This window comes from Phocoena sinus, chromosome 1 (assembly GCF_008692025.1).
Source record: "Phocoena sinus isolate mPhoSin1 chromosome 1, mPhoSin1.pri, whole genome shotgun sequence".
NCBI lineage: Eukaryota > Metazoa > Chordata > Mammalia > Artiodactyla > Phocoenidae > Phocoena > Phocoena sinus.
The window spans coordinates 37,183,877-37,203,715 of NC_045763.1; the positions used below are offsets into that span (position 1 = coordinate 37,183,877).

The 19,839-nt window shown below is 37.9% G+C and overlaps 1 protein-coding gene across 1 annotated transcript in view; it reads right to left on the reverse strand.

Annotated features, from left to right (window-relative positions):
- EIF2B3 (eukaryotic translation initiation factor 2B subunit gamma) overlaps positions 1–19,839 on the reverse strand; it is a 155,158-nt gene that overhangs the window by 92,128 nt on the left and 43,191 nt on the right. The window contains 2 exon segments of the mRNA XM_032603805.1: positions 8,425–8,488; positions 8,490–8,600. Of these exon segments, the coding sequence (XP_032459696.1) occupies positions 8,425–8,488; positions 8,490–8,600 (175 nt within the window).

Below are 19,839 nucleotides of genomic sequence, written 5' to 3' on the forward strand. Positions count from 1 at the left end.
CATGGGTTTGAGCCCTGGTCCGGGAAGATTCCACATGCTGCGGAGCAACTAAGCCCATGTGCCACAACTATGGAGGCCTGCGCTCTAGAGCCCGCAAGCCACAAGTACTGAAGCCTGTGCACCTAGAGCCCATGCTCTGCAACAAGAGAAGCCACCGCAATGAGAAGCCCGTGCACCACAACAAAGACCCAATGCAGCCAAAAATAAATAAATAAATAAATAAATAATGGGGAAAAAAAAGAAAATATAAGTTAACATTGTTCAGAACTTGCAGTAGGGAGTTCAAGACACAAAAGATGCTTTTAAAATTTTGGTAATGGGCTTCCCTGGTGGCGCAGTGGTTGAGAGTCCGCCTGTTCATGCAGGGGACACGGGTTCGTGCCCCGGTCCAGGAAGATCCCACATGCCGCGGAGCGGCTAAGCCCGTGAGCCATGGCCGCTGAGCCTGCGCGTCCGGAGCCTGTGCTCCGCAACGGGAGAGGCCACAACAGTGAGAGGCCCGCGTACCTCAAAGAAAAAAAAAAAATTTTGGTAAATTTGATTATATTAAAGTTAAGAATTTTTGTTCATAAGACGTTTTAAAGAAAGTGAGAAAAGTTTTCCCATTTTCTTTTGGGAAACTATATTTGCAGTATATCCAACTGACAACTGAGTGGTAAGAATACAAATCAGTAAGAAAAGTGCAAATAACTCATTGAAAACTAGGCAAAATATATAAACAGGCATTTCACAGAAGAGAAAATAAATATGACCAGTGAACAAATATTCAACCTCGAGAGACCAAGGGAATGTACACAAAGATCACAATGAGATAAGATACCATTTTACTTCTGCTCAACTGACGCAAAGAATCTGACAATGTGGAGTGCTGGAGAGTAGATGGAGCAATGAATTCTTTTAAATCTCTGGTAGTTGGGGAAACTGATATAACCACTTTGGAAAAGAGTAAAACTGTTTACCATTATCCCCAAAATTGAACATTCATATATTCTATGACCCAGCAATTCTATTAAGAAACTCTTACATGTGCCCATTAAACATATGTACATAAATGTTCATAACAGCACTGGTGACAACAGCAAAAATTTGGAATCAATCTAAACCCCCATTGCTTGAAAAGTGAATAAATAAACTGTAGTGTATTTATACAGTGCAATTTTGTATAGCACTCAAAATGAAGAAACTGTAGCTGCCTGTAATATAATATTGGAAAAAGTTAAGTCCCAGTAGATTACATCCATCATGTTATCTTTTTAAATAAAATTAGAAGCAACTAAAAAATATATCAGGACTTCCCTGGTGGCACAGTGGTTAAGAATCCACCTGCCAGTGCAGGGGACATGAGTTCAATCCCTGGTCTGGGAAGGTCCCACATGCCACAGAGCAACTAAGCCCGTGTGCCACAGCTACTGAGCCTGTGCTCTAGAGCCCGTGAGCCACAACTACTGAGCTGGCGTGCCACAAATACTAAAGCCCGCATGCCTAGAGCTCATGCTCTGCAACAAGAGAAACCACTGCAATGAGAAGTCCGTGCACCACAATGAAGAGTAGCCCCTGTTCGCCGCAACTAGAGAAAGCCTGACACAGCAACAAGGACCCAACACAGCCAAAAATAAATAAATAAAAATTTAAAAATACATATATATCAATATATATTTTTAGAATACATAAAGCTGAGATAAAGGAAAGCCAAAAATAATGATAAACAAGATTCAGTAAGGTGTTGATAATTATCTTAGATGGGGACAATAGTGAGTTGGGAGGGGGTAAGATCACATTGGTAGACGTTTTAAAGTTTGAGTTGAGTGGTGGGTTAAAAAAAAAAAAAAGATTAGTATTTTCATTTTATTTGGATATATACCCAGGAGTGGAACTGCTGAATCATATGGTAGTTCTATTTTTAGCTTTCTGAGGAACCTCCATGCTGTTTTCCACAGTGGCTGCACCAGTTTACATTCCCACCAGCAGTGTACAAAGTTTCCCCTTTCTTCACAGCCTTGCCAAAGCTTGTTATTTGTAATGACAGCCATTCTGACAGATGTGAGGTAACATCTCATTGTGGTTTTCATTTGCATTTCTGAAAAGACACATGCACCCCAATGCTCATAGCAGTATTATTTATAACAGCTAAGATATGGAAGCAACCTAAGTGTCCATCAAATGAATAGATAAAGAAGATGTAGTATATATATATATACACACACACACACACAATGGAATACTAATCAGCCACAAAAAAGAATGAAAATTTTGCCATTTGTAACAACATGGAGGGACCTGGAAGGTATTATGCTTACTTAGTGAAATAAGTCAGATGAGAAAGACAAACACTGTATGTTACCACTTACATGTGGAATTTAAAACATAAAACAAAAAAGAAAATATAACAAAAAAGAAATAGACTAACAGATATAGACAACAAACTAGTGGTTACCAGTGGGGAGAGGGAAGGTAGAGGGGCAAGATAGGGGTAGGGGATTAAGAAGTACGAAGAACTATGTATAAAATAAGTAAGCTAAAAGGATATATTGTACAGCACATGGAATATAGCCAATATTTTAAAATAACTATAAATGGAGTATAATCTTTAAAACTTGTGGATCACCATGTTGTATACTTGAAACTTATATAATACTGTAAACCAACTATACATCACTGAAAATAAAACAGGCAAACAAAATAAGAGAATTACAGTCTAAGAGAACATGAAACGTATTCGTTCACTTAATTTTTTTTAAAGGTAATTAATCTGAGAAAAAATTTTTAGAACTGAGGACTTGAATTTTCAGATTGAAAGGCCCATTAGCATCCAACACAGGGGATGACATTAAACTATATTAGGGCATATCAATGTGAAATTTAGAAGTTTAGAAACAATAAGATCCTATAAGCTTCTAGAAAGGAAAAAAAAGGTCTCATACAAAAAGAATCAAGAATCACAATGGTGTTGGACTTAAGAGAAAAGCTAAAAGATACTGAAATAATACTTTCAAAATTTTGAGGGGACAGGATTTCCAAGGGAAGTTTATACCCAGCCGCCCCCTGCAAAAAAAGTGGATATAAACAAAGAAAGAGGAAAATATGAGGTTCAAGATATGAGAGTGAAGGGTGAACCTAAAATGACAGTTACACAGCAGAGCAACTAGTCCAGAATCTAGGAGAGAGATCTTTAAGAATTTGAAATTGAGGGAAACAGTGTGTTGGAAAGTAATGAGAGGAAACTCACACAACTGGGGTTATGGCTGAATTAGTAATAAATACATAGAAAACAAAGCAAATGAAAAAATGAGACAATTAATTTTTAGGAAAATAAAAGGAAGAAAGAGAAAAGTAACAATATACTACAGGTTCAGCTGTGAATACCATTTATACATTCAAAATAATGTAAACCTCAAATATTCAGTTAATCAACACTGCAATATAAGTAACTACATTAGGAAGCTGAGGAGACTGGAAGTTTGCATGCGTGTGGTGGGGGCAGAAGGTGTTTTAAAATAGAACTAAATCTTTAACTTTCATAGTAGGAAGTAAATAGGTAATTCCTAAAACTAAAAATATCAAGACATAACGAACAAAAGCATTTTATTTGAGAGGTGGGGTTAAATGTGAAAAAAAATTAGCTAAAAATGTTGAAAGTGGCTGCCTCTGAGTGAGGTGAAGAGAGACAAGACGGGGGTTGCTATTTATTATAATATACCTTGGAGAATTACATTACTTTAAGAATTATGGGCATATAAAACACTGACAGAAATTAAAACTAAATTAAAAAAAAAAAGAAGTAGAAAGCCCAGGCTATGGAGTTAGAAGGCATGGGTTCAAGTTCTGATTCTACCACTTACCACTGATGTGATATTGAACAACTATCCACAAAGTGCTATTAGGCCATAGATGGATATAAAAGTTGGTAAATAACAAAACTACCTAGCCCCATTCACTGGATTTTACCTTATGAGCAAACCTTGATTATTTATGTTTCTCATATAGGACTTAGCATAGATTTTATACATAGTATGTCCTAAATTCAATGACTACATCAAAATTTAATGCATTTGTTAGTCAGGGATCTGATTTCATACCAACTACCCAATCTGTACCTAAGTAAATTGCTCAACTCCTTTTTTTTCAAATATCATGTCTTTAAAACATATTTCCCTGTAACTAAGACATTAAACTGTTCCCTACATTTTGTACATGCTCCTATTATTGTACTTGTCACATTGTGACACACAATTTCTAGCATATTTGAACTTATTTCTGTATACTGTTTCCTCAATCACAAGAATTTCAGTTTTGAGTATGCAGGGATTTCAAGTCACTTCTGTTGGATATAATTAGGAAAAAAAAGGGGGAGGGGGCAGTGCGAATAGTATTAAGAAGAGAAAAAAGATAAGTAGAAGCCTAAGCAGGAATAGACGGTTTTTGCTTTCTTCTTTTTTTTCAGTAGAGCTTTGAGAAAAATCAAGGAAGCTGAAGCAAAAGAAATATAGGCTCAGAACTGCCTGCCAGCATTTGTTAATACAGAGGGAGCTAAGCTGATTGAGAGGTGACAACCAAGTGACAGCTTTCACTTCTGAGATTCTTAAGCACTTTGATATATATTAATTCTAGTCTGAACCAAAGCTGTATATAACTCTGAGAACTAGGAAGGAGTTTTAGAAATACTACAGTGAACTGGATACGTTAAAAAATAATTTCCTAGAACTTTTTCCATTTCATATATCCCAAGAGACACGGTGGAACTATAGAGATAATAGTCAATAATTTGTGTCATAAAATCATAGTAGCATTAAATATTTGCACACAGGAATGTCCAGAAAAAAAAGCCCCTTAGTAAACATGTTAATCTGTAATTAAGCAAAATAAACATACTATGTTCTCACTGAAATTGAGAAAGAAGGAAATCTTGGATTTTCTAACAAGCAAGGGATGGTAAGTGAAAATTAATTATCTTTACACAACTGGTTGGTTGAATCCATATTGTGAAACCTGGATACAAAGGGCCAACTATAGTGTCAAGTAGCAGATCACATGCTTTACAAACATCTCATTTAATTCTCACACAAAAATCCCCAAAGGATTCAGTCTCATTTTACAGCTAAAGAAAATGAAGTTCAGGTCAGTTAGACAATTTGTCCAAGACCACACAGTTTTTGAGTGTTGAAGCCCACCCAGTCTGAACTCCAGAACCTGTGCTTTTAACAACCATGCTACAGCAGTAGCTGTTTAATTTAAAAATCTTGAAAACATTTCTAAACACAAATTAATAGGCAGTGGGAATTCCCTGTCCAGTGTTTAGGACTACATGCTTCCATTGCAGGGGGCACAGGTTCAATCCTTGGTCGGGGAACTAAGATCCCACAAGTTGCGTGGTGTGGCCAAAAAAAAAAAGAAAAGAAAAGAAAAAAAAATTAATAGGCAATGTAGTGTCAGTGTGCTAAACTTATATTGCTGAAACTCAGGCTCTTATAATACCCACTCATGAATCTAACTACAGCTCAGACTCAAATTTTTAGGATTTAAACATCTAGGGCTTGAATTTACTTTCTCTTACCTCAGGGGCAATAAGAGCTACCTTTATAGGCAGGCCCTTCAACCCATTCACTAATATCTACTGACTGGTCACCACCGGCCATAACTGAGCCAGATGCTGGGGATAAAGTGAACAAACTGGACATGACCCCTATTCTCACGGAGCTTATAGTCCAGTAGAGGAGAGAGTAAGTAAGAGAGTAGGGCTGCCATATGTAGGCAAACAAGGGGCTATAATTTCATATTAGAGGGTCAAGGAAGACCTCTCTCAGCAAATAACTTGAAGGCTAAGCTGGATTTAGAGTGCATGTGTTGTGGGTAAGGGTAGATCATTTCTGGTAGAGAACATCATGTGTAAAGGGTTGTAGCAGGAAAAAAAAACAGTCCAAAAAATCCAAACATAAGTTTGATCCTGCCCTCCTCAGTATCTACAGCTCCTACAAATCTGAGAAGGAAGTGGCAACAGGGAGAACGATGGCTCCTGAAACATCTAGCCATTAGGCATTCTCCAATAAGCCAGTAAGAACACAATTTGGGAAACTTGGACCTAAGGGATCTAGACTATTGAACCATATCTGAGAACGAGAGAACTGCAGGCTGTTCTGGCACATAAGAGCAGCCAAGAGGCATGCCAAATACACAATGAGAAATTCAGGATTCTTTTAAAAAAATGCTTATCACTGAAATGCATAGCATTCCATGGTAAGAATTTAAAACTCATTTAGGTGAAACTTAGCTGTCAAACATAACAAAATATAGATATTGAGGAGTTCAAAATTTCATGTTAAGAATGAAAAATCTATAACACAAATCTAATTATAAGATTTTCTTGTTTAAAATTCCTCAAACAACTCCCCACTGTTTTGGGGATAAAGTTCAAACTCTTTAGTCTAATCCCTGTATTCTCTCCAGTACCATTTTCCTGCTTCCCTTGCCCTCCATACTCACACTATAACCATACAGCAAAGTTACCAGTATACATCATACCTTTTCAAAGAGAATAGAAGAGCCAACATAAAGGGACTTCCACTAACCACGCTGTGACAACTTAAGCATCAAAACATTTTTTTTTCTCATTGAATGGGTATACCATAATTTATTTATTTATTTAATTGGAGTATAATTGCTTTACAATGGTGTGTTACTTTCTGCTTTATAACAAAGTGAATCAGTTATACATATACATATGTTCCCATATCTCTTCCCTCTTGCGTCTCCCTCCCTCCCCACCCTCCCTATCCCACCCCTCCAGGCGGTCACAAAGCACCCAGCTGATCTCCCTGTGCTAAGCATCAAAACATTTAAAAATGAATAGATAGATAATAGTTACAGTTAATTTAAAATAAAATTGTGAAAAGCTACACATTTATAATGATACTTAAGAGATAAAGGCTAATATGTAATGTAATAAAAAGTTATAATACCAAGAAGAGTAACTACAGTAGGGTATTTGATTTTTTAAAATTGTTATAAGTAGAGGAGTGTGAAAAAAGAAAACATTAATATTTGTAAAATATACATATGTTTATAAAGTCTGGATACCACAGTTGTTTTTATCTGTATAGGTAGAAAAGGCTGAATACAGGGAATTGTGAGTAAGCAAACCAGACCTCACAGAGTAGAAACTATGTCAAGAACAAAGGACTAATCCACAGGAGAAGCATACATAATAACAAGGTAGAAAGAGGATTCAACAACTGATCTGCACCAGTGATTGCTTTAACACAAAAAGCAACTAGAAAGAAGTTTCAATGCTATAATCCAAAATTACAAGTTAACCAAATGCCCTGAAGAAGAGAGCTGAAAGTACAAACTACATTACTCAAATCCTAGGAATGAACATTCTAGGTGGCTCTATTAATAATAGTCAGATACTAATAAGCCATACATAGCTTCTAATAATTGCAACAGACTGCGTCAATATATAATGACAGGACAATGGGTTACATAATTCTGACTAAGAAAAACCTAAAGAACACATAATTCCAGGGAAAAAACACATCATTCCAGGAAAAACTAAAACCTATATAAAAAGTATGATCTAACAAAGCTTTTTGGTCATAAGTTCAGTTTTGTTTTTTTTTTACTATTTATTTATTTGGTTGCGCCAGGTCTTGGTTGCAGCATGTAGTCCTCAGTTACTGCTCGCTGGCTCCTTAGTTGTGGCACATGGGCTCTTCAGTTGTGGCATGCGAACTCTTAGTTGTGGCATGCATGTGGGATCTAGTTCCCTGACCAGGGATCGAACCCGGGCCCCCTGCATTGGGAGTGTAGAGTCTTAACCACTGTGCCACCAGGGAAGTCCCATAAGTTCAGTTATTAAAAGGAGCCCAGTCATAGAATCAGTGACTCAGGTTTGAAATAATCTGGGAAAAGCAATCATGAACTATGCCTTAACTAAAAATCAATAACAAGTCAATAACGCAAATTCTATAACCCTGGCTGGACTAGAGTATTATTCCTTTTCTTTTTGGTCTGGTAAGATTACTATAACTCTCTGAAGATTAAAAAAAAAATAACCCACTACTAGAATCAAACATACTAAATTTGTAATAATTTTAATTGCTTAAAGATATCTAATTTAATTTGTAATCAAATTTTAATTATTTTTAAACATTGATTTTAAATTAGATTTTTTGGTTTCTTAGTATATGTATTCAATTACTTGAGTTTTAAACACAATGCAAACAGTTCTGAGTGCTCCTCTCTGCAGACAAAAGCCTCTTGGATGGTACAGAATCTAATCAATAGTTATAAGCCTCTTCAAATCAGGGACTGTGTCTTATTTGACTTTATGTCATCAACTCTAGCATAGTAGAGTCAGTTCTCAATAAATGTTTCTTAAGTGAAAGCATGAATGATAATAATAAGAACCCAACAACAAATAAATCAAACTCTAGTCTCCTTACCTGCTTTTTTTTCTCCCCTTTTGACCTGGAACTGGTTCTAAGCCATCTTGGACCTTTTCTCATTAACATAGCAAGCGATGCATCATGAGCTCTGAACAGGTCCACTACCTCATGTAAGGCAACATCTGTTATCAGATCACAGCTCAGGACCAGTACATCTGTCTGTCAAATGGAGAAGGGGAAAAGTCAATATCACAAAGGACAATGGATCACACAAATCATCACAGGATAAACTTACAATGTCTTCAAAGAACACAAACTGCACACTTGCCCTCAAACCTTTTTATAGCAGTAGCACAGGTAAAATAAATGGGGTCGTTCTAATTGAGCTGTGTTGGGGGAGGGTCTGGAATTCCTACCTCTCCTTTGTGTACGCCTTACTGCTGCTGTCCCTGAGGCACCTCTGGAATCCTGGGCTCTAAGGAACAGAGTATGAAAACTACCACATTGTCTATTTCTGTGACGATGGAGTTAATGACCTTAAATTTATACATCCCTTTACAGTTCAAAAAGCACTTTGGCAAAGTTTGATGATTCAATATGGTCATGAAATACTTTATTTTAAAGCAGTCACTTTGATTGGAAGATTAGGATTGATACATACACATTATTGATACTATGTATAAAATAGATAACTAATGAGAACATACTGTATAGCACAGGGAACTCTACTTAATGCAATGTGGTGACCTAAATGGGAAGGAAATCCAAAAAGGAGGGGATATATGTATATGTATAGCTGATTCATTTTACTGTACAGTAGAAACTAACACAACATAGTAATGCAACTATAATACCATAAAAATTAATTTAAAAAAACTTAAAGTCACTTTTCTACAATACTAGGAAATAACTAACACATGAATATATTATAATGTGCCCTTCTTTGGAAAATCAGTCTAGCTAATAAACAATTATAATACAACCTCAGGTATGTATAAAAGCACTCGTTTAATCCTCATAACAGTACAGGTTCTGCTATTTTAAAAAGTCTGAAAAACACTGGAGTAAATTATTCCAGATTTAAGAATAAAGTAAATATCTACATGGAAATTTCTGTAAGTGGCTCCAACTTTTCTAAGATTTTAATTTAAAATCAAGATTCCTGCTTTGGGGGAAAATATAGATAATTTCAACTTACATTCTAGGAAAGCAAAGAATCATACTTGCTCAGGAAGTGACTCAACCATCAGAATGCCTTATCTTACTGCCTGCAATTTCTTATTCCGAATACAGAATCTGTACCAGAACTGTCATTTCCTTTTCTACATCTAACTCATTGTTTATAGCTTAAAAAATTCCTTTTGAAGGCCTCTTAAGTTTAAGAAGTTCAAATTTGGATTTTTTTCTACTCTTCTACTTAAGGCTCTCTTAATTCTTTCTGGATCTTAACTGAGCTAAAAAAAAATAGTTCCTATAAACATCATCTTCTTAGGAAAAAAAAATTCCTTAAGTCTGCAGCTCACCATCCAGGAACTGTCAAACATTAACAGATCAGCCCACATACATGCAAGCTAAGGAAGAAATAGCTTGCAGAATCCTACTTCTTGTTAACAATGCTTAGAAGGGAGGAAGTATGAACCATTTACTAAAGACATGTCACTTACAGCAGTACAGAAGTTGCCCCATTTCTTTATAATGAAAATGACAGTTTGTTGAAGAAAAAAAATCCTTTCTATTTTTCTAAGTTTCTTTAATAAGATGACTGATTTCTGCAAGCTGACTGTTCCACAATAAATTTAATTATTAAGTGTACTCCAGAGTGAAGAAAACAACCCCAATGCAGATGCCTCTCAAGTGGTGACAATGCCTCTCAAGTGGTGACAATGCCTCTCAAGTGGTGACAATGTTGTCTTGGAAAATAAATGCTGTTATCATTCAATATCTGCAAAAAATAAATCTGTCAGCATAGTGAAGGTCAAACAAGTCCTGCATAATTGTGAACAGTCTGCAGCCTCATTTACCTCTTTGCTTTTAGATGACTTTTTGCTAAGCTGAATGCAAAATCCCCAAGGAGCACAAGGAACAGAGCCCTCCCCCGTGTCTGGTTGCCATCTGTTCTCAGTGTGAAAAGAAAGGCTTCAGTCTGAAAGGGCAGGGTCTGGGATACAGATGGAGGTGCTATTCCATCAGGTCCTCTTCCTGCCTCTGCTCCCAGAGAATGCACCACTCTCACTGAGACCAAACACATTCCCGTCTTCTCTGCAATTCCACTTCCAAAGGAAAGTCTCTGCTGACAAACTGTACTTCATTTCCAAAGCTAGAAATCGTGGAAGAAGAAACTAAAGTCTAAAAGGAAAATGAAATCATCCTTACATCTTCGTAATGCTATCTATTTTTCTTTACATTTTAATAAAAGTTGTAACAGGAAGAAAATTAAATGACTATTTTGTAATTTTTATTCTAAAAATGAAAAGCCCATTCTAGAAATGCAAATGTTCTTCTACTAAAGTGGAAAAACTATTAAGAGTCAGAAGTATTTCTGATCATGTGTGACCACAAACCATGAATAAACATAGACTGTTTGGACTGTGAAGCAACTGTATATCTTAACTTGAAAGTTCCCGGGACACACCGACCCTCAGCTGCCTCGTGTTTTGGGCGACCAGTTCTTTTCTAATACCACAGTATGCCTCATCTTCTGCAGAGACCAACTGCCATCTCCAAAGACCTCCCTATTCACTATTCTAACAGTCCTCAGTGAGCTTTATCCCAAGCCTGCTCCTCTAGAGGAACAGGGCAATGTCAAGGGCAAAAAGCACAGCTCTAAAGGACAGCAAATGTGTGCATTTTCCACCAAGTGGAAACATACAAGGTCTTCAAGGGAAAGTAGAAGATAGTACTTTAGTATTCAAGATACCCAGGAATTCAAAATTCAAACTACTGCCAATTAGCCTTGGCTAAAGCAGACAAATAAAGTTTAGAAAACCCAATTACCAAGCCATGGCAAAGCCCAGAAATCTGTCATTATAAGAACATTTTCAATCAAGCCAAAACCATTGAGTAAAACTAGAAGAAAAAAACAAAACCGGATGTATGTGTGTGTGGTGGTAATGCTGGGGTAGGAGGTAGGGAGAGCTATGGGGACTAGCCTCTTTTCTTTTCCTGGAAGCTGTTCCATGACAGATTGTTATAAATAACACAATCTGGCAAACAATTTCCTACAGAAAGGAGAAAGAAAAACACACTTACTCTCCTGGAAAAAAACTGTCAGGGCAGTTTTTTACCATGCTTTTACCCACGCAGCACTTCCACAAACAATGGCTATGATCCAAATCACCACCCTACACTCCATATGGAATTAATGAATTCAGCTACTTGGTGTGACTGTGAATGGTCACAATTTACATTACCTATGTGGTCCAATCCCAATCCAATCCCCAAGAGTAGTTTGGTGCTTTAATAATTACTGATGGCTAACTACAACAGAGACCTCACTATGTTCAATTCTGGTTGAAATACTTGGAAAAGATTCCCAGTCTGCAGTCCCCAGTTCAGCAAAGGGCCAACTGCCACTTTGTTTTTACTAAGGTTTGCAGGAAGGAATTACCAACTTAGTATGTAAATAAGAAATGTGATAATCCTTAGGCTTAGAACAAAATATCCTTCCTCTGCTCCTTAGCTTATAGTGTCACCACTATCCAGGATCTGAAGACAGAAAGCTGGCCATAGCCTAGGGCTGAAGTCTCTTTCCTACCCAGTACCCCTTCCTCACATCTCACTGGTCTCAAGTCCTCCTCTTTTACTTCCACTGCACTGTCTTTGTTCAGGCCGCAAAATATTTTTCCAGTCTTTTTTTTTTTTTAACTTAAAAAAAAGTTATTTATTTTTGGCTGTTTTGGGTCTTCGTTGCTGCGTGTGGGCTTTCTCTGGTTGCGGCAAGCGGGGGCTACTCTTTGTTGAGGTGCGCAGGTTTCTCATTGTGGTGGCTTCTCTTGTTGCAGAGCATGGGCTCTAGGCACACGGGCTTCAGCAGTTGTGGCTTGCGGGCTCTAGAGCGCAGGCTCTGTAGCTGTGGCGCACAGGCTTAGTTGCTCCGCAGCATGTGGGATCTTCCCGGACCAGGGCTCGAACCCGTGTCCCCTGCATTGACAGGTGGATTCTTAACCACTGCACCACCAGGGAAGCCCTTTTCCAGTCCCTTAACTGGTCTCTCTCACAGCAGTTTTCCCATATTCTAATCCATACTCCAATTTCCACTGCTTATTTAATTTTTCTGCTTAAAGACACCCTAAAATAGTGTTCTCCAAACCAAAAAATTAAAAAAAAAAAGATAAACACTTATCCACTTATTCTCACTTAAAATATTTATTTAAAAACACACAAATCGGGACTTCCCTGGTGGCACAGTGGTTAAGAATCTGCCTGCCAATGCAGGGGACATGGGTTCGAGCCCTGGTCCGGGAAGATCCCACATGCCACAGAGCAACTAAGCCTGTGTGCCACAACTACTGAGCCTGTGCTCTGGAGCCCGTGAGCCACAACTACTGAGCCCGTGTGCTGTAACTACTGACCCACATGCCTAGAACCTGTGCTCCACAACAAGAGAAGCCACCACAATAAGAAGCCCACGCACCGCAACAAAGAGTAGCCCCCACTCACCACAACTAGAGAAAGCCCGCACACAGCAATGACGACCCAATGCAGCCAAAAATAAAAAAATTAAAAAAACCCATAACACACAGATCACTATAAATGATATAATATGCTCTTTCTATAACATAAATAAAAATAGATTTAAAAGAAGAGATAAAATTAAAAAGAACTAGATATTCTAATTTAGGTATTTATTTATAGATATTCTAATATCTACCTCTGGAACTCCATCCTGCACACCCTCTGGCTTTGAGAACATTCCATTTTGGAGATCATTACTCCACAGGATTGAGTTCAAATTGCTCAGCATGACATTAAGCGTCTTCAAAATATGACTCCACCTACCTAATTCAGCCTTCTTTCTCACAATCCTCCCTCCACATAGTTAATGTTAATTTGCTAGAGTAAACTGCCAAGAATGTATTCCCTAGTCTCTCTTTCCACCCCACCACACATTCATCAATCAAGATTCTGGTCTTGTCACAATTATCAGAAAGGGAAGAGCCAATATATTATCTCATCTAGAGATGAAGTCTTTTCTGATCCATTACTGACCTTAAATCACTAAACTGGATTACAATTTTTTTCCCATCTAGACTTCGAGCTTCATAAGGAGCTCTTTTACCTTTGTGTCCCCAGAGTTCAACCTGCTACGGGCAAACAAAAGCATCAGTAAATGTTGGCACACTTCCTGTCACCTCTTTGTCCTTGTTTAAATTTGACTCAAAGATTGAAGACCTAAATGTAAGACCAGACACTATAAACCTCTTAGAGGAAAACATAGGAAAAACACTCTGTGACATAAACCACAGCAAGATCTTTTTGACCCACCTCCTAGAGTAATCAAAATAAAAACAAAAATAAACAAATGGGACCTAATTAAACTTAAAAGCCTTTGCACAGCAAAAGAAACCATAAACAAGATGAAAAGACAACCCTCAGAATGGGAGAATATATTTGCAAAACGAAGCTACAGACAAAGGATTAATCTCCAAAATATACAAACAGCTCATGGAGCTCAAGGTCAAAAAAATAAACAATCGGGCTTCCCTGGTGGCGCAGTAGTTGAGAATCTGCCTGCCAATGCAGGGGACATGGGTTTGAGCCCTGGTCTGGGAGGATCCCACATGCTGCAGAACAACTGGGCCTGTGAGCCACAGCTACTGAGCCTGCGCGTCTGGAGCCTGTGCTCCGCAACAAGAGAGGCCGCGATGGTGAGAGGCCCGTGCACCACGATGAAGAGTGGCCCCCGCTTGTCACAACTAGAGAAAGCCCTCGCACAGAAACGAAGACCCAACACAGCAAAGGTAAATAAATAAATTAATAAACTCCTACCCCCAACATCTTCTTTAAAAAAAAAAACCAAAAAACAACCCAATTAAAAAATGGGTGGAAGACCTAAATAGACATTTCACCAAAGAAGACATACAGATGGCCAAGAGGCACATGAAAAGGGGCTCAACATCAATAATTATTAGAGAAATGCAAATCAAAACTACAATGAGGTATCACCTCACGCTGGTCAGAATGGCCATCATCGGAAAATCTACAAATGACAAATGCTGGAGAGGGTGTGGAGAAAAGGGAACACTCTTGCACTGTTGGTGGGAATGTAAATTGATACCACCACTGTGGAGAACAGTATGGAAGTTCCTAAAAAACAAAAAAGAGAACTACCATACAACCCAGCAATCCCACTACTGGGCATATACCCTGAGAAAACCATAATTCAAAAGGACACATGTACCCCAGTGTTCACTGCAATACTATTTACAACAGCCAGGACATGGAAACAACCTAAATGTCCAATGACAGATGAATGGATAAAGAAGATGTGGTACATATATACAATGGAATATTACTCAGCCATAAAAAGGAACAAAATTGGGTCATTTGTAGAGACATGGATGGACCTAGAGTCTGTCATACAGAGCGAAGTAAGCCAGAAAGAGAAAAACAAATATCGTATATTAACGCATATATGTGGAATCTAGAAAAATGGTACAGATGAACCTATTTGCAGGGTAGGAATAGAGACACAGATGTAGAGAAAGGACATGTGGACATAGCGGGGGAAGGGAAGGGTGTGATGAATTGGGAGATCAGGATTGACATATATACAATACCATGTGTAAAACAGATAGCTAGGTGGAACATGCTATAAAGCACAGAAGCTTAGCTCGGCGATCTGTGACAACTTAGATAGGTGGGACGGAGGTGGGGTGGGGTGGGAGGGAGGTCCAAGAGGAAGGGGATATAGGTATACATATAGCTGATTCACTTCATTGTACAGCAGAAACTAACACAACATTGTAAAGCAATTATACTTCAATTAAAAAAAACCAACAAGAAATCAGTATCTAAATCATACAAGAACTCTGGCAAATTCAAGTTTTGCTTTTAGAACTTTCCAGAATTTTTTTCTGAATATAGTTGATCCATGGTTGGTTGAATCTGTGGATGTAGAACCCACAGATACGGAGGGCCACAAGTGGATGTTGTAACTTGCATGAACGCTGAAAACATGCTAAATGAAAGAAGACAGACATGAAAGTCCACATACTGGATGATTCCATCATATGAAATGTCCAGAACAGGGAAATCTACAGAGACAGAAAGTAGATTAGTGGTTGTTTAAGGTGAACGGGGAGTGCGGGGTGGGGGTGGGAGGGAGAGTAATAGTGAAACGGTTGGGGCTTCTTTTTGAGGTGCTGAAAATGTTCTAAAATTGAGTATGATGATGGTTACACGTATTTGTGAATATACGAAAAACCAGTGTGTTGTACATTCAAATGGGTGAATTGTATGATATGTGAATTATATTTCAACAAATATACATTTTTGTTTAAATAAACAAAAAAAATTCTTTTTTTTAAACTTTTGGCTACGTTGGGTCTTCGTTGCTGCGAGTGGGCTTTCTCTAGTTGTGGTGAATGGGGGCTACTCTTCGTTGTGGTGCGCGGGCTTATCATTGCAGTGGCTTCTCTTGTTTTGGAGCATGGGTTCAGGTGTGCAGGCTTCAGTAGTTGTGGCTCGTGGGCTCTAGAGCGCAAGCTCAGTAGTTGTGGTACATGGGCTTAGTTGCTCCACAGCATGTGGCATCTTCCCGGACCAGGGATCAAACCTGTATCCCCTGCATTGGCAAGTGGATTCTTAACCACCGCACCACCAGGAAAGTCCAAAAAAATCCAATTTTAGATGTTTAGAAACATCAGACTTTCTGACAGAGCTGAGTACCCTTTGTAGATATTGTGACTGTTCGGAGTTAGGACAGGGATCACAGAGGTAATTTGGCAGCTTCCTAAAGCAATGAGGCAGGGAACGAACCTGCTGCCTCCAAAGAAGAAAAGACAGAGATATTTGAAAGGAAAGAAATCAGATGCTGCTGTCCTGGACAGCATGGCTAGAGGGTGATATGCTACACTTTTAATTTTAAAATGTAGGTTCAATACTTATAACATTTTTAGTTGATTCACCTTCCTACGTTAAGTTTTCCTCTTCAGTATAGAACAAATAGAAGAATTCTACTCATCTTTCCTGTGTGAAACTAAAAACTAACTGAGAATGTGTTAATTTCTGTTAAATGAGTTCTGCATAAAAATGCTGGTCACTTCCCTTCCAGGATTTAGATATCTGTAATTTAATTTTAATCTCCAAATGCACTGACATTAATAGAGAAATAACAAAAGCTTTTTGTTCTCTCAAATCAAACCTTTGCTTTGAAATAGCTTATTATTCTGAATTTATATTAAATAATTTCATTCTTTTTCTTCATGTCAGACACAAATACTCCACAAGATAAATGCATCATTGCCTCATTTCAGACCACAGAGTATGCTCTTACATTACATATTTTCTGCCTGTAACTTGAATATTAATTTTTATTTATTTATTTATTTTTAGCTGTGTTGGGTCTTCGTTGCTGTGCGAGGGCTTTCTCTAGTTGCGGCAAGCGGGGGCCACTCTTCATTGTGGTGTGCGGGCCTCTCACTATCACGGCCTCTCTTGTTGCGGGGCACAGGCTCCAGACGTGCAGGCTCAGTAGTTGTGGCTCACGGGCCCAGTTGCTCCACGGCATGTGGGATCTTCCCAGACCAGGGTTCGAACCTGTGTCCCCTGCACTGGCAGGCAGATTCTCAACCACTGTGCCACCAGGGAAGCCCTTGAATATTAATTTTATCCTGAAGTATATGACATAGCAATAGTGTCTAGTTTACTTAGAAACCAGAAAGCTCTGAAGAAGATCAGCAGAGGGCTGTGAAAGAGGGGAGTTTATAACAATATGAGAAACAGACAGTTAACTAGTTAAAAAAAAAAGAAACTAAAATCAAGGTTTTATCACCCCCCAAAAGTAACTTCTAAGATTAGATATGTTTATTTTTCCTATTAATTCCACATGTGACTTTGATAAGTCATTCCCTCTTTGGGCCTCAGTTTCCTCATCTATAAGATGAGAGGGCTGTACCAACTCTGAAGCCCTTCATGGCATAAAACTGTATGATTACAAGGGTCAAGCTATTCTTAATTCTTTATCTACAGCTAGGCTCTGGGTTCAGTGGCATTAATGATGGTGGTGACCCTAAAGTCCTGAGTTTCTAATCCACTTTGGGAATCATGATGAAAGATTAAATCATGTTAAGTATAATTTTTTTTTAATATTTTATTTATTTATTTGGTTGTACCCTGTCAGTTGCGGCAGATGGGCTCCTTAGTTGTGGCATGCATGTGGGATCTAGCTCCCTGACCAGGGATTGAACCCAGGCCCCCTGCATTGGGAGCATGGAGTCTTAACCACTGAGCCACCAGGGAAGTCCCTAAGTATAATTTTGAGGCTCAGCACATTTAATTAAACTTGAATTCTTTCTGCACGACATGGGGTATATAGTAAATATTTTATAATAACTATAAATAGAGTATAACCTTTAAAAATTGTGAATCACTGTATTGTACACCTGTAACATATACTATTTATATCAGCTATACTTCAATTAAAAAATAAATTAAAATAAATAAATAAACTTGAATTAATTCGAAAGGAATAATCCATGTATGGCATGTATGGCAATTCTCAGCTAGGCACAAAAATCCAGAATCAGGTAACCATTCTGGTTAAAGAGGATGCAACAATCCAAGTTAATTCATTAAAGGATGTGTCTCTGAACACCTTTTTAGCAACAGCCTGACTAACCACATACTTTTAGAATTCCAATCCATAAAGATTCCAGTTCAGAAACTAGTTACACTCTACCTGCTACTGTCAGTTCAACTGGTTCTCTAAGGCTATGCTATCTCTAAGTTGATGGCAACGACAAATAACTTAAAATTAGACAGCATTTTACCATTTACAAAGCTCTTACATATACTTTATTCATTTAATTCTAAATTCACGGAATTCTAAAATATCAATATAAACTCATTTTATAGACAAAAAAATAGGCTCAGAAACACTATGTGATCTGTCCCTTTGCCATCACATTGCCTTTCAAAACACACACACACACACACACACACACACACACACACACCCACACACACACACCCTAACAATAATAGTGGTGCTAAACGAATCTATGTCCTCTTTATACATACCCATGTTACATTTAAATTTGGTCAGGCATCTTACTATTTAAAACTAAATCATACTTAATGAAAAACTAGAAGATAGGCTGTATTTCAAAATAATATGTATGATACTTGAAAACTGTAAAGTACTGTTCTTATAAGACTTTGCCTTTATTGAAATTAATAAATCTGTGATCATTTTGTAATGCATAAAAATATCAATCATTATGTTGTACAACCTGAAACTAATATGATATTGTAAGTCTATTAATTATACTTCAATAAAAAATTAATAAATCTCTTATAATAATGACCTCCAGATCATAGAATGTAAATAATACCACTGTGACTTGCACTGTTCAGACCACATTTCTGAACATCACATTCTGAAAGAGACACTGACAAATCAGAGAGGTCAGAGGAAGTTACAGGGATGCTGACAGGTCTACAAATTATGGGAACTAGCAATCCTTAAACAGGAGAAGAGAAGAACTTGGGGACCCAATAACTGAAAGGCTGCCACTGGAAGAGGAAGATCGTGTGTTTTGATTGCTCAAGGACAGAATATGATCAAAAAGTAGAAATTTAAGAGGAGCACTGATGAGTGCTCCTAGCAATCCAGTGGTTAAGACTCTGGGCTTCCACTACAGGAGGCACGGGTTTGATTCCTGGTCAGGGAACTAAGATCCCACATGCCGCATGGTGTGGCCAAAAAACCAAAACAAAACAAAACAAAACAAAAAAGAAGCAGTGATGAGTTCAACATTACAAAAAACTTTCTGATATCTAGAAGCTCATGAGAAATACCCATTGGAGGTTTTCAAACACAGCCTAGCATAACCTCCATGGGAATAGATTCTTGTGGAGGGTAAAAGATTAGATTAGATGTCTAATTCTAAGGTCCTAACAGTCTATCACTCTTGATTATAAAAGAACCAAAGGAATTGTTTAGGACATTTTCTCTGTCCTTCATACTGTCCTCCAACCAAAGGGCCCAGAGATGGAGTAAGTAAACTCCTTACTCATTATCATTTCCAGGCCATTTCTCTCACTCCATTACCCCAGTTCATGACATGAAGCACATGACAACAGACAAAATCACCTACTCCTCCTTGTCGCAGTCAGCTACAGAACTCCCTTGTCACCCTTCTCATTAGAGATTGTGAAAGTTTTAAGTAAAGATGTTAGATTGAAGAGGCACAACTATATTTCCCTTTCCCAAAACATCAATGGAATAATAGTA